This window comes from Sturnira hondurensis, unplaced genomic scaffold (genome assembly GCF_014824575.4).
Source record: "Sturnira hondurensis isolate 20B ecotype Veracruz unplaced genomic scaffold, ASM1482457v3 Scaffold0000780, whole genome shotgun sequence".
NCBI lineage: Eukaryota > Metazoa > Chordata > Mammalia > Chiroptera > Phyllostomidae > Sturnira > Sturnira hondurensis.
The window spans coordinates 4,607,113-4,621,863 of NW_028073411.1; the positions used below are offsets into that span (position 1 = coordinate 4,607,113).

General features: G+C 36.2%; 1 protein-coding gene across 1 annotated transcript in view; it reads left to right on the forward strand.

The window, feature by feature from the left end:
- The window catches only part of SEPSECS (Sep (O-phosphoserine) tRNA:Sec (selenocysteine) tRNA synthase), a 37,110-nt gene that overhangs the window by 7,566 nt on the left and 14,793 nt on the right, over positions 1-14,751 (forward strand). Inside the window, exons 6-8 of the mRNA XM_037044855.1 lie at positions 2,311-2,413; positions 7,970-8,099; positions 8,230-8,321. Of these exons, the coding sequence (XP_036900750.1) occupies positions 2,311-2,413; positions 7,970-8,099; positions 8,230-8,321 (325 nt within the window). The remainder of the gene's footprint in view (positions 1-2,310; positions 2,414-7,969; positions 8,100-8,229; positions 8,322-14,751) is intronic.

The following is a 14,751-nucleotide window of genomic DNA, read 5'->3' on the forward strand; positions in this document are numbered from 1 at the left end:
TGAAAATAATGCAATAATTAATAAATAGTAATATAAGAATAAACTTGTGTTTTACAAACTGCAAACCAACTTTTGCCCCACCCTATATTGTATATGCTTTATTTATTACTTACCAGTCATAGGTATTTAAAATTTTTATTGAAGTATTAATATTAAACATCTTTACTCTTCATTGATGGTGTTGCTATCTAGAAAAATTTTAATGTGATAGAAATAAAACACATTTCCAAAAACAGCATATGCATGTTTGTATTAGCTTATTTATCCTTGAGGATAGTATTGTTTTTTTTCACCTTGTGTAAATCTTTTTGGATGTTTATTTGTGCTTGCTGCAGTATTAAGTATTCTACATGTATCATGAAGTTTTTATCAGTAAAATTCTCATACACCACTTTTTAGTGGTGTTATCTGGTGAGTGTTTCTTGTAAGAGGGGACCTTAGAAAATGATTGATGTGTTATTGTTAGTAATATGTTTGAATTTCTGATTTATTAAATCTAAAAATGCATCTCGATTTCACACTAAGCTTAATTCTTTTGTACTCTTAATTTGAATGGATAGATATTGTCTTTATTAGTCCATTAATTGGACAGAGAACATTGTGGGGCAAAATCAGCCAAAGGAAATGTTAAAAAAAGGAAGGGTATCATGTCTTTAATTGATAAACATCTTAAATTAGAATACAGTTTGAGTCACATGGAAGATATATTTTCAGTATCCCTTTGCCTTTACTAAGTACCCATATATACACTCTGAATATTAGTATATTTGATCAACTCAGAATATTTAAAACTACTCCCAGGTGATTTTTTAAAAGCATAGTGCGTTTGTTATTATAGCACCTTATTTGGGGAAGTTTTTTTTATTAAGGAATGCTTTTGTTAGAAGACAGACATCTGAAAGTGCATCTATGAAGAAAATCCTGTGTGTCTCTCAGAAGGTCTGTTTTGTTAACAACATTGATTAGTTTAAGTGAGGTGTTCTGTGATTTGTGAGATTTATGAAAGTGAATGATAAAATGAGTTTTTAATTCATAAAACTCCCAGGGAGTAAGTTGAAAACTTCTGACAGATTAACAGAATAAAGTAATTTCTATTTGTGGTTTAAAAACATATTAATGCATATCTATAAGAAGAACAAATAATACATAGATAGATATAAATCTGTATACTGTATATTTGAAATACATTCCATGGAAAGGAACTTTTATTGTATAAAAATATCTTGCTTCCAAATTCTTTGTGTTGTAGAAAGAATAATTTTTAAAAAATTAATTTTGTTAAACCATAGAATTTAGTCTTTGCTTTATAGTGTGGGAGACATTTTTGTTAAAGATAACCTCTGTCACAAGTATTATTTCATTTTGCAAAAGGATATAATTTATTATACTCTAATTGAAATTTAATTACCTTTGCATAAAGTTAGACTCTCAAATTGTCTTTTTTTATGTTTCTCTATTTTATTTTTCAGTTATAGTCTGCACTCGCTATTATTTTGTATTAGTTTCAGGTGTACAGTATAGTGGTTAGACAACCATATACTTTACAAAATGTTCCCCTTGATATTTCCAGTACCCATCTGGCACCATACTTAGTTATTACAATGTTATTGTCTGTATTCCCCATGCTGTACTTTATATCCCTGTGTCAGATTGTCTTAATATAAGGAGTGTCAAGTGAGAAAGTAAGAGTGAATTTAAAACCAGATATTTTAGTATCCAAGTTGTTGGAAAATGTTATTTGGTACTGAAGCATTTTAATGTCCTGTATTTTTTAATACACTGAAGTCGATTTGAAAATGTATTTTTTAAATTATAAGATGTTTAATGTGAGATTTTAAAAAGATTTTTAGATATGCTTATTATTTTGCAGATATTTTTAGTATGACAGGCAATGTGAAATTTTTTTAAAGATTTCAAGATATGCTTATTACTTTGCAGATAATATTTTAAATATGATAAGCAGTCAAGAATACTTAAATGTGAATGTACCACATTATAAGGGGGTCATTATAAATAATCTGCTTCTTACATTTTGTATAGGAAATTTTAAAGGGGTTTGAACCATCTATACAGATTTTTATAAATACATAGTTTCTCATTTATTGGTAACATTTTAAATTTAAAAGCTTTTTAAAGTTTATCCTAAAGTGCCTGCCGTGCCTTGCCAAACTGCCAAATTATATGCTAAAATATTGCTGTAGAAATTTAATTTCTCCTAGTATACATTAACATTAACTATTAAATTAGTTTTCACACTGTAACTTATGAAAGCGCAGTAAGAGTGTGTCTACCAAATATTTTTGTTTACAGGTTAGAAGAGCTGGCTGTGATTTGTGCTAATTATGGCGTTCCACATATAGTCAACAATGCTTATGGACTGCAGTCTTCAAAGTGTATGCACCTCATTCAGCAGGTAAGAGTTTAAAAAATATGTCAAGAAAATTTTAACATGTAGAATTATTACTTTGTTTTTCTTGCAAGTTAATATAGTAAAAACAGTTATTTGCATCCAATATTCACTCAATAAAAGTGTTTTTTTAAAAATTGATTTTGGAGAGGAGCGGGGAGAGAGACATCGGCATCAATGTGAGAGAGAAACATTAATCAGTTGCCTCCCATAGACACCCCAACAGGGATCAGACCTGCTACATATGTGCCCGACAGGGATTGAACCCACAGCCTTTGGTGCACGGGATGAAGCTCCAACCAACTGAGCCACCTGGCCAGGGCACTAGAAGTCATTTTTTGGTAGGATGGTGGTAATTGGACTAATAGCTTTGGTCAGAACCAACATAGAAATATTTAAGGGGCTTAGTCTTTAACTTTTTGAGAATGTTTCATTACTGGGATCCTCATTTTTCTAAATACTGGATTATAGTACTTTTCAAACTATATTGATGATTTGTTCTGCATTTAATATTTAAGGACACTATCTTATCCTAGACTGGAAATGACTTTATTTATAAAAACATTCTAGCATATAACTGGAGTAGGCAAGTTTTAAAAAATTTTACGACTTATTCTTATAAGTATCAATTAGATCCCAGTCATCTGTTTTAGGTTCTTATTTTAGTTCATATTTTTGAATGAGGTTCATATTTTCATATTGAAAATGTGCTTGGGTTTCCCATCCCTCTTAGAATGAGAGTAACAGCCATGGCCTGCTAGGCTTTGTGTGTTCAGGCCTCTGCAGCTTTTGCTGAGTTCATTTCCTGCTGTTCTCTTACATACTCTCTCTGGCTGCACATGCCTGCTTTCTGTTCCTCCGTGGAGCCACAGGCGCGCACACCGCCAGTCTTTTGCTCTCTCCTATCCCTCCCACGCACCTCCCTGGAAGAGCCTGTTGCTCTTCTAGGGAGGTGCATGGCTTCCTGCTCATTTTAGGTCAGTGAGACCTCATACTCTCTTGTCTAAAATAACACCCTTGCCACCATTTCTAGTCTCCTTTTCCTGTTTTACCTTTTTCATCAGCTTTAAGATGCATGTTTTTCACTTTAACATTTCTGAAATTGGGATGTTTTACAATTATTGGTGTCTTATAAATATTAATTGGCAGTTTTTCTTATCTACTGCTGTGTAAAATAATGTTGCTTCTTAAAATTGATGGCCTCTTGCTCTTTTTCTTACAGCACTTATTACCAATTAGTAGGTTATTTATTTATTGTCTAGTTACTGATAGTAATTAGAATTAAGTTTCTCTTAGGATAAGGACTTTGTTTTGTTCACTGTTATGTTCTCATTACTTAGGACATAGTACCTGGTACATAATTGACACTTAATAAGTGGTTACTGAAAAAAGGGAATGACTACATGAAGTATTATATTTATTTACAGTGGTTAATTATTCATACTATATTAGGAAGTGGGTAGGTATTATCCCTGAATGACAAGTTATGTAATTTGTGTGCATGATGCTGTTAATCGCATACTCAGTTCTGAAATACGTGTGGTTTATGTCATGTAGACACAGGTGTTATTCACAGATTATCTGTGGTCTTCTCCAACATGGTGGTGAATGCTTATCTGCCTAGGAAATCTTTCCTAGTAAATTTTTTTAAATCATTTGAGTATGGTAGTATCATCTCTGATATAAATGTGGCTTATATGATAGTAATAGCTGATTTACTAATTTCTTTACTCAAAAGTTGTACCTGTTAGGATGTACTTGGCAGTAAGTAACAGAAATTTCAACTCAAATTAGCTTAACCAATAAGGAAATAAATTTGCTTATATAATGTAACAAGTCCAGGGTTGGAGTACACTGTAGACACGGTATGTCAGCATTTCTTAAGATTTTTGGAGGAAAACCATCATTTCCTTGATGTCCTTTTCAGTTATTCCTTAACTTTGTAAGGCTTCCTCACAATTCTGAACTAGATTACATCTAGTTCGGTTGGTAGCAGAGGAAGGTTGTGTAATTCTCTGTGCTGGAAATTTTAAAAACAACTCCAAATCAGTGATTTATTTTTATTTCCCCTTCTCTTCCTTTCTCTTCCTAAATTTTTAGCAGCCTCAATTTTGAAAGTCAAGTACATCAGCATTACGAAAAGTTAAGAAAAGGGAGGAAGGAGTAGAAACTCATTCATAACTCTATGACCCTAACGCTCATAGTAATTTATGTATCTACTTTTTTCTTATTTTTATATACACTTACTGCTTTTTATATATTGTCATTGTGGACATTTAGAATTAACTTTTCAAAACAGTGAAAATATATTTAATTTTTAAATCTAGATGTAAACTTACAGTTTTATACTCTACACATGCCTGTGGAGTGTTAAAATGGTCATTTTAATGGTTCCTTGATATTTACTTAAACGTTGTTTACTTAAACGTTGTTTACTTAACCTGGAAGTGCTCCATGTTTTTTTGGTGCTTACATGTATTTTTAAATACTGGAAATCAGGTGGCACACTTGAAGAAATTAAGACGGAAAGGAAATGAGCTCCAGGGTAGGATCTGAGAGGTGCCCTTGTAGTTGTGAGTCAGGAGTACCTGCTCTGTCCTCATCTCCCTTCATTCGTGAGGCGGTTTGAGTTTGACTAAAACTTTAACCAGAAAATTACACGGTAAGAGCAGTGAATGAATTTTTTAAATGTAGCTATTCTGTTGTTGAAGATACTATATTACCTTCTATAATGGTCATTTACTCAGAAATTTGAAAAGGCAGTACACAAACATTCCATTTTCCCAAATTGCCCATTACAAACAGAGGTGGTGAGTCAGTTGCTTTAAATCAAGTAAGTACTTGGGTCTTATTGAGTGCTGATTACTGTTTTTGACATTCTAAAAAGTAGTTGGCTTTAATTCTTCCCAATAGTTCATACTGGTGATATATGCCATTTACTGAGTAGCCATCATGTGCCAGGCATCTGCTAGACTTTCAGAGTTTATTAACTTAACCCTAACAATTTAGGTATATTTGTGGTTTCCATTCTACAGATGAAGAAACACGCTCAGGAGGCTTAAGTGACTTGCCCAAGGCTTGAAGCTACAAAATGGCCCCTGTAATTCATTGTGACTCCGAAGCCCCATATTTTGCTCTAAAAGACAAAGTACTAACACTGCAAATACATTCTTGGGAAGCTCATATTGTAATAATGAGGCGGTCCGTGAAGGACTAAAATGTGTCAGGATTTTTTTTTTTTAAGGGCAGTGCCCCAGAACGACTGAATGCAGAGCATATAGAACATTCTGTGTGCACAGGTAGTCCCCAGGAAGTCAGTTTTAAAGAACCTACACTTGAATTTATGTACTGAACTGACTAATTTAGGAGACTCATGGAATATGGATGTTGGGATAGTGTAATGGAGGGGGATATAGTAGAATTATAAAAACACATAGAATTAATTATGGTAGAGTCAATGGATTATAAAGATCCAAAGAGTAAGGAAGCTGCAACTTTGTTTATTAAGAATTTGAGAGAAGTAGGTCTTAACACTACTTATTCACAGACCTAATTGTCAGTTCAGTTAGCAGATACCTGCAGGGTTCCCACTGATGTGCTAAGCACCAGGATGGGTGTTGGGGATGCCTGAGTGGGTACAACAAAAGCCTACCCTCATGGAGCAGAAGCAGACAGTAAATAATGAGTATGACAGGCCTTGGCTCATGCTCTCATGTTTTGGCGGGGGGAGGAGTCAGAGTAGATGGAGTGATCCAGGATCCTCTCCTGGAGTCACAGGGTTGGGAGGACCAACTTAAGTTATATGTGAATTTTCGACTCTGCAGGCGCCCAGTACCTTTAATGCCCACGTTGTTCAAGGGTCATCTGTAGTATTCCCTGCTGCTGTCTCCAGGTCCTAGAACAATGTGTGACGACGGATAAGTATCCACATACTCTGTGGATAAATGAGGAAATGGGTGAACTGATAATTGCAGTTCTTTACTTCCTAGAACATGCTTCTGTTTTCCTATTTAAATGCTTCCAACCTTCAAGGTTTTTTCCTGCTCTTTAATAGCCTCTGGCTTTAGTGTGGAGAGTGAGGTCCATATACAACATAAATCCTTTGTGAGGTGGGTCCTGTTTTCTTGCCACAGGATGTGCTCCCCTCCCAGCACTTTCATGTTGTAGTGATGAAGGAGTTTAGCAAAATCTGGGGCGCTGACTGTTCTCTTAGTAATCCCATTCCCAATTTGGGTTCAGGTTTCTCTCAGGAAGCCTTGGACAGCACTTAAATGTCAATAGAAGGCAACCTTAACTGTTCCCTTTATTTTTATATGCTGCTACTTTGCATGTTTTTCAGTTATTTCCTCCATCAGTCTTACATACTTCTGTGTTCCTGTGAGATGGTGAGATTTTTCTCTGATCACAGTTTATGAGGAAATTAGAAAAGTGACAGGAAGGTTGAGATTTAAACAATCCTGTGGTAGCCTCCAGCTTTGCTGCTTCTACCTGTTGCCTGGATCTGGTCTCTTCGATTAGGCCAGCTATCTGCTGCTCCTGTTTTTCCTGAGATACGGATGCAGAGAGCAAGTGTGACGCTGAAGGTCAAATGCAGTTATAGTATTAATAGGAATGTAGATTCTGAATACTGATTGAAAATCTGTCACCACAGATAAAGAAAAAAAATTCTCTTAGTTGAAATTTAGATAGTATCTCTGTTTTTAAGAGGAGAAAATTGCAGCACATTAGACAGAAGGTCATAGACTATGTCAGATTGGAACTAGAATTTGGTTTTATATTTCTGTTAAGTAAGTGTTCAATTTTTCATCAGAATATTAGATTTTCACTTGAAGTTCATTTGCAGTAGAATGAGATCGCCTAAGATAACATTAGGAAACATGAGTTAAATGTAGAAACACTGCCAAGAATTAACCAGAATTTCCATTAGTCGATGTTAAAAATAAAAATGTTCTTTTTCTCTTTTGTTATCTGAGTGGTGGTAGGAGCAGACTTGCTGCTTTAAGTGGTCGTGCAGGTAGTAGGTTATCCAAGAATCAAAGAGAGGCCCTTCTACGTGTGACTGATTGATTGGCAGCATGGGTGGCTGCAGTCCACTAGATTCTGGTGGCCACTCTCAACCTCAGAGAGCGTGTTTGAAATTACTTAGTAGCTTTAGGGCCCACTGTTGACATTTATTGTCAAAGAGAAGATCACAGGTGATAGGCACAGGAGGAATCCACTCTCTCTTACCCAATTTTAAGGTGAAAGGCTCTGTTTAAATATAGTTCCCTCCTGAATTGATACTGAAACGCTGTCTTTCTCACAGCGTTGTTGTAAGAATTAAGTGGTTTTTGTGTAAAAACAGGTTGTAAACTATAAAGTGCTTTTCCACATGTAAGGAGTATATGTTTAATATTTAGGAATAATCAGTTTAATATTTAAAAATATTTTACTGGCACTGTTGCAAAGAATAAAAATATTGTATCTGTTTTTTATTTTCATGCATTATCTTACTAGTGTTTATTTGTTAATAGTCATTGTGGTCTCTTCTTCTAGAAACTAATATGTAATATTTTATTCTAGGCGGCCCGAGTTGGTAGAATAGATGCTTTTGTTCAGAGCTTGGACAAAAATTTTATGGTTCCAGTAGGTGGCGCTATAATTGCTGGCTTTAATGATTCCTTCATTCAGGAAATCAGCAAGATGTATCCAGGTAAATAAATTAGTTGCTCTTCAGAAAAAGTAACTAACAAACAAAAATCCATTTGTATGTAGGCTACTATAATAAATCTTAATTTTCAAAGCTTTTTTACCCTCCTGATTATAACTTGTTCTTATTTCAGGAAGAGCTTCAGCTTCACCTTCTTTAGATGTTCTTATTACTTTATTAACACTTGGATCAAATGGCTATAAGAAGCTATTAAAAGAAAGAAAGGTAAGCCTTCTCTTTAGGTATAAAATATCTAGAATGGCACTCCAAATCATTGGTGTTTTTGCCTATTGATTTATCATTTTGGATTCTATTTAGGTATCAAGTACGGTCCTACGGGATTTCGTTTGATCTGGAACCACCCTGGGTGATTTGCAATTAATCGTTGTCATCCTGTTTATCCAGACAGTCCAAGGAATCTTGGACAGGTGATTTTGCTTTTTTTTGTTTTTGTTTTTTGAGAAACTTTTACATTAGGGATTCTTATTAGTTTAGTAAAATTCAACTCATTTATCACTTAGTGCTTCTTGAAAGACAAATGTAAAAGGCTTCTCTTTTTGTTTTTGGAAGCCTGGAGACTTGTTTAGGGATGAGACATCAGTCAAAGAAAGGAAGAATCAGATCAGAAGTTGGCCAGCTTCTCATTCTAAAATAATAAATTTATCCCTTGTCATTATTGGAATGTTGACCTCATGGTTATATTGACTGTGAAAAGAAAAGCGACATTTGTTCTTGAAAACTGAGCTTTGTCTATAACACTAAAAACTAGCTTAACCCAGGACAGCTCTGGAACTGTAGACAGAGACGGTGTTGGCAGGGCGAGTTCGACTCAGAGGTTTTGTTCATCTCTCTTCGTGGAGAGCTGCAGGCCCCTGGTGCAGTTTTTGTATCCGTACAACTTTTGAATGCTTAGTAGCAATTATAGCTCCTTGGATTTTTTAATAGTACTTTACATATTTTTAAATATTTCCATCTGTGTTATTAGATAGATCCCCTTAACAGCTTTATGCATATAAATAAGTTTAAAAATTTTGTTAATTTTAAAAATTGCCCTGTTTTACTGTAGTCTTTCTACCCCTGTGAACTGAAAGGGGTAGAACCAGTTCCCCTTATTCTTATCTACCCCTTATCTACCCCTTATTCAGTTCACAGGAAAGTAATTATTTACATTTTTTAGAATGTATTGGTCTTATTTTTTTTTTATTTTTTTATTTTTTTATTTTTTAAGATTACTTATTTATTTATTTACCCTTAGAGGGTAAGGGGAGAGGGAGAGAAACATCAATGTATGGTTGCCTTTTGTGCGTCCCCTGCTGGGAGTTGGCCTGCAGGGAACTGGCCTGCAACCCAGGCATGTGCCCTGACTGGGAATCGAACCACGATCCTCTGGTTCGCAGGCCTGTGCTCAATCCACTGAGCTACACCAGCCAGGGCTTAGAATGTATTGGTCTTAGAGACAGATGAATGGGGAGAGAGAGAGAGAAACATCAGTATGTTTTTCCACTTATTTATTCATCAATGGCTGCTTCTTGTATGTGCCCTGACTGGGAATTGAACCGGCAACCCTGGTGTGTCAGGATGATGCTCTAACCATCTGAGTTATCTGGCCAGGGTTAATAATTACTTACTTTTTATTGTGAGGATATCTTAAGATTTACATGATAGAGGAAAAAATGTGCAATGTTATTAGTCAAATTAAACCTGCAATGATATACCACTACATATACACCTATTAGAGACTCTAATTAAAAAGTTGGGCAAGATTCCAAGCAAGTAGAACTCAGACATTGTTGGTAGGAATGCCGATAGTACAGCAACTTTGGAAAACACTTTGGCAGTTTCTTACGAAGTTAAACATAGGCTTACCATATTAACTGGTCACCCCACTCTGTACTGCTTACTCAAGAGAAATGAGAACTTATGCCTGTACAAAAAGTAGACATGAATGTTTAGAATGATTTTATTTGTAATTGCTAAAACGTGGAAACATCGCAAATATCCGTCATTTGGTATATAAACAAGCTGTGGTACATACATACACAATAATAAAAAGGATCACACCACTAATATATGCACCAACATAATGACTCTCAACTACATTATACTAAATGAAATGAACTGGACTCAAAAGTTCTACATATTTATTATGGTTTCATTTGTATATCATGCTGGAAAAGGCAAAAAATATCAGGACAGAAAAAAAGTAGTTTCATGACTGTATATGTCAAAATTCATAGAAGTGAACACCTGCAAAGTGGACATTTGAAACTTTACCGTATGTAAATTATGCCTTGATAAAACTGAGAATTTTTTTAAATGATTAGAGTGAAACTCTAGTTTGATAAACTCCAAAAAGTAATCATCATGGTCATAGATTGTTGTAGCCAAGGGACCTCAGAAAATCTTTCAGTGAATGTTCTCCAAAGAACAGATGAAGGCTCTGTTTAGAGATGAGGAAAACTGTCCTGTATTTCTGCGAGAGTTAAGTTACGTTGCATACCAGTGGTCTTAGCTCCCTCGTAAGTAGTTGTTTCACTATGGGAATTATTCACATAGTTTTACTACTTGAATTCACAGATTTTATTTCCTCATTTGTGAAAGAAACAACTGTTATCTCAGGCCACTTCTGGTTCTAAAAGACTCTAGAATATTTTTTAAGATAGTGCAGATACTTCCTGGCCCAGGGGGTGGCACGATCATTGTGATCAGCCTGTAGTTTAGTAATCCAGCACAAGACCCATGGGTAGTTTACAGATCAGACATTTTGTAAGGTCGAACATTTTGAGATTGTGGTCTCTTCAGTTTCATGGTGCCGCACACCCATTTCTACCCCACCAGTCAGTCTTGGCCCCCATCTGACCGATGAGAAGCCCACATCAAATAGCTTGGTCTGAAGTGTGGGCCAGTGTTTCTGTAAAGTTCACAGTAGATAAAGTTGAGTGTGGGATAAGTTTCCTGGAGTAGATGTTTAATTTATCAAATATTTATTGAGTATATGTTTTGTTTCAGGCACATTATATTAATATAACAATCAATAAAATAGACAAAGACGGAGCTTATATTGCATTTGGGGGAGATCAGCAATGAATGAGTAACATAAAACATAAATTTTAAAGTTGGCTTAGTACGTAAATTAGAAAGGTAAAAAGTGCTCTGGAAAAAAGGAAGAAGAGTAATGGAAGGGAAATTGGGGATGATGATGTGGTGGTGGTGAGTGAACACAGTGGTTAGGACAGTCCTCACTGAGAAGGTGACATTTGAGTTAATATACACATGTGATGGAGAAGAGTGTTTCAGGCAGAAGGCCAGACGTGGTGTGTTAAAGGAGCAGGAAAGAGGCCGGTGCGGCAGAGAGCAAGAGAGTTGTGGGGACTAATGTCAGGGTGGTAATGGGGTGGCCTGATCATGTAGGGCTTTCTAGGCCACAATAAGGTCTTTGCCTCATATTCTGAGTGAAATAGGGAGTTACTGCATGGTTTTGAATAGAGGAGTGTTGTGATGTGACTTATTTGGAAGGCCCACTCTGATTGCCATGTTGAGAACAAATTAAAGGGGCAAGGGTAGAAGCTGGGACCCTGTTAGGCTTTTACGATAGTGTAGAAGTGATGTTAGCCTGGGTCTAGATAGTAACAGCGGAGGGGGAGAGAAGTGGTTGGATTCTAGGTCTGTCTTGAGCCAATAGGAGTTCTGCATGGATGTATTGTATGACAGAAAAAGAAAAGTCAAGAATACTTGTGAAATTTTTGATCTGAGCAGTTGGAATGATGGAGGAACCACTAACTGAGGTGGGTAAGCCTGTGGGTTTTGGTAGAAGGCCAAGAGTTCAGTTTCTGACAAAACTGAACTCAAAACATCCATTGGCATCTAGATAGAGATGTCAAGTAGAGAGTGGGAAATGAGTCTGTGTTAACAGGTAGAGCTGGGCTGGAGATAAAAATTTGAGGAATTAATTGGCCAAGAGACTAGATGAAATTGCAACAGAGTGAGTCTGAACAGAAAAGTGTGGGAACTGAGTTCTGGATACACCAACATTAAGAAGTCTGGGAGAAGAAAAGGTACCTGCAAAGGAGTTTCAAATAACGGCCCTGACTGGTATAGCTCAGTGGGTTGGATGTCATCCTGCAAACTGAAAGGCCACTGGTTCAATTCCCAGTCAGGGCACATGCTTGGGGTGCAGGCCAGGTCCTTGGTTGGGGGTGTACAAGAGACAACCAAATGATGTTTCTCTCCCTTTCTTTCTCCCTCCCTTTCCATCTCCCTAAAAATAAATAAATGAAATCTTTAAAAATAAAGGAGTTTCAAATAACAAAAATTTGAAGAGGAAACTTAATTTTTTATTTTTTGATTACAGTTAACATGCAGTATTATATTCATTTCAGGTGTACAACCCAGTGGTTAGACATTATGTAACCCACTAAATGATCACTCTGATAAATCTAGTCCCCCATCTGACACCATACATAGTTATTACAATATTATTGGCTATGTCTCCTATGTTGTACTTTACATCCCTGTGACTATTCTATAACTACCAATTTGTGCTACTTAATCTTTTGACCTTTTTCACCTGTATCTCCAACCCCCTCCCATCTGGCACCTATCAGAGTGTTTTCTGTATCTTATTCTATTTTGGCTCTCATTGTTTGTTTGTTTTGTTTTTTAGATTCCACACAGAAGTGAAATCATATGGTATTTGTCTTTCTTTGAGTCATTTTACTCAGTGCAGTACCCTCTAGGTCCATTCATATTGTTGTAGGTAGCAAGATTTCATTCTTTTTTATGGCTGAGTCATATTCCATTGTGTATATGCATCACTTTTTTAAAAAACTATTTTAATTTATTTACTTATTTTTAGAGAAAAGGGAAGGGAGGGAGGAAGAGAGAGATAAACATCAATGTGTGGTTTCCTCTCATGCACCTGCTTTGGAGGACCTAACCCTCAACACAGGCATGTACTGTGACTGGACATTGAACTGGCCACCCTTTGGTTCGCAGGCCTGCGCTCAGTTCGCTGAGCTTCACCAGCCAGGGCTATCATCACTTCTTTACCCAGTCATCCGTTGATGGACACTTAGGTTGCTTCAATATCTTGGCAATTGTAAATAATGTTTCAATGAACATATGCATGTATGTTTTTTCATTTAGTGTTTTGGGTTCTTTGGGTAAATACCCAGAAGTAGAATGCTAAGTCCTTCTTTGTCTCTTGTTATAGAACCTTTGTTTTAAAGTCTATTTTGTCTAGTATAAGTATTGCTACCACAGCTTTTTTGTTTTTTTTCATGTTCATGAAATATCTTTTTCTATCCCTTGACTTTCAGTCTGCGTGTGTCTTTGGATTGGGAGTGAGTCTCTTGTAGGCAATATATGTAAGGGTCTTGTTTCATTATCCATTCAGTCTCCACATGTCTTTTGATTAGAGCATTTAATCCATTTGCATTTCAAGTAATTGTTGATAAATTTGTATTTATTGTCATTTTATTTGTATTTTTGTCTTTCTTATAATACTGGTTTGGTGGTAATGAACTCCTTTAACTTTTGCTTTCCTGAGAAGTTCTTATCTGTCCTTTGATTCTAAGTGATAGCTTTGCAGGGTAATCTTGGTTGTAGGTCCTTGCTTTTCATCACTTTGAATATTTCTCGTCAGTCCCTTTTGGCCTGCAGAGTATCTGTTGAGAGATCAGCTGACAGCCTTATCAGACCTCCCTTGTACATAACTAACTGCTTTTCTCGCTGCTTTTAAGAGTCTCTTTGTTTTTAATTTTTGGCATTTTAATTATGATGTGTCTTGGTGTGGACTTCTTTGGGTTTGTCTTGTTTAGGACTCTGTGCTTCCTGGACTTGTATGTCTATTTCCTTCACCAGGTCAGGGAAGTTTTCTGTCATTTCTTCCCATAAGTTTTCAATTATTCCTCACTCTCTTCTCCTACTGACACCTCTATAATGTGAATGTTGGTATTCTTGAAGTTCTCTCAGAGGCTCCTTACACTAGCCTCTTTTAGCTTTTCTGATTGGGTGTTTTCTGCTTTCTTATCTTCCAAATCTCTGATTTGATTTTCTGCTTCATCTACTCCACTATTGATTCCCTATAATATGTTCATTTTAGTTAGTGTACTCTTTATTTTTGATCAATTCTTTTTATATTTTCTATCTCTGTTTTTATGTTTTCTGTCTGTTTGTTGAAGTTCTAAGTTCATCTACTCTCCCCCAAGTTCATTGAGCATCCTTATAACCGGTGTTTTGAAACTCTGCATCTATTAGATTGCTTGTCTCTATATTATTTAGTTCTTTTTCTGGAATTCTGCCCTGTTCTTCTGCCCATGTCTTTATTTCCTCATTTTGGCTACCTCCTTGTGTTTGTTTCTATGGATTAGGTGGAGCTGCTGTGTCTCATGGTTTTGGTAGAGTAGCCTTATATATTAGGGGTCCTGTGGGGTCTAGTGGCACAGCCTCCCCATCACTTGAGCTGGGCATTCTAGGCCCATCCCCATGAGGTGGGGATGTACCCTCCTGTTGTAGTCAAGTCTTGATTACTTTTGGCACCTCAGTGGGAAGGATTTCCCCCCAGACGGATTGGTGCGAGGACTGGCTGCAACCACCATGGAGGATTGGCTGTGCAGGGGCTGATTCTATAGAACAGGGCTTACTTCACTGGGGT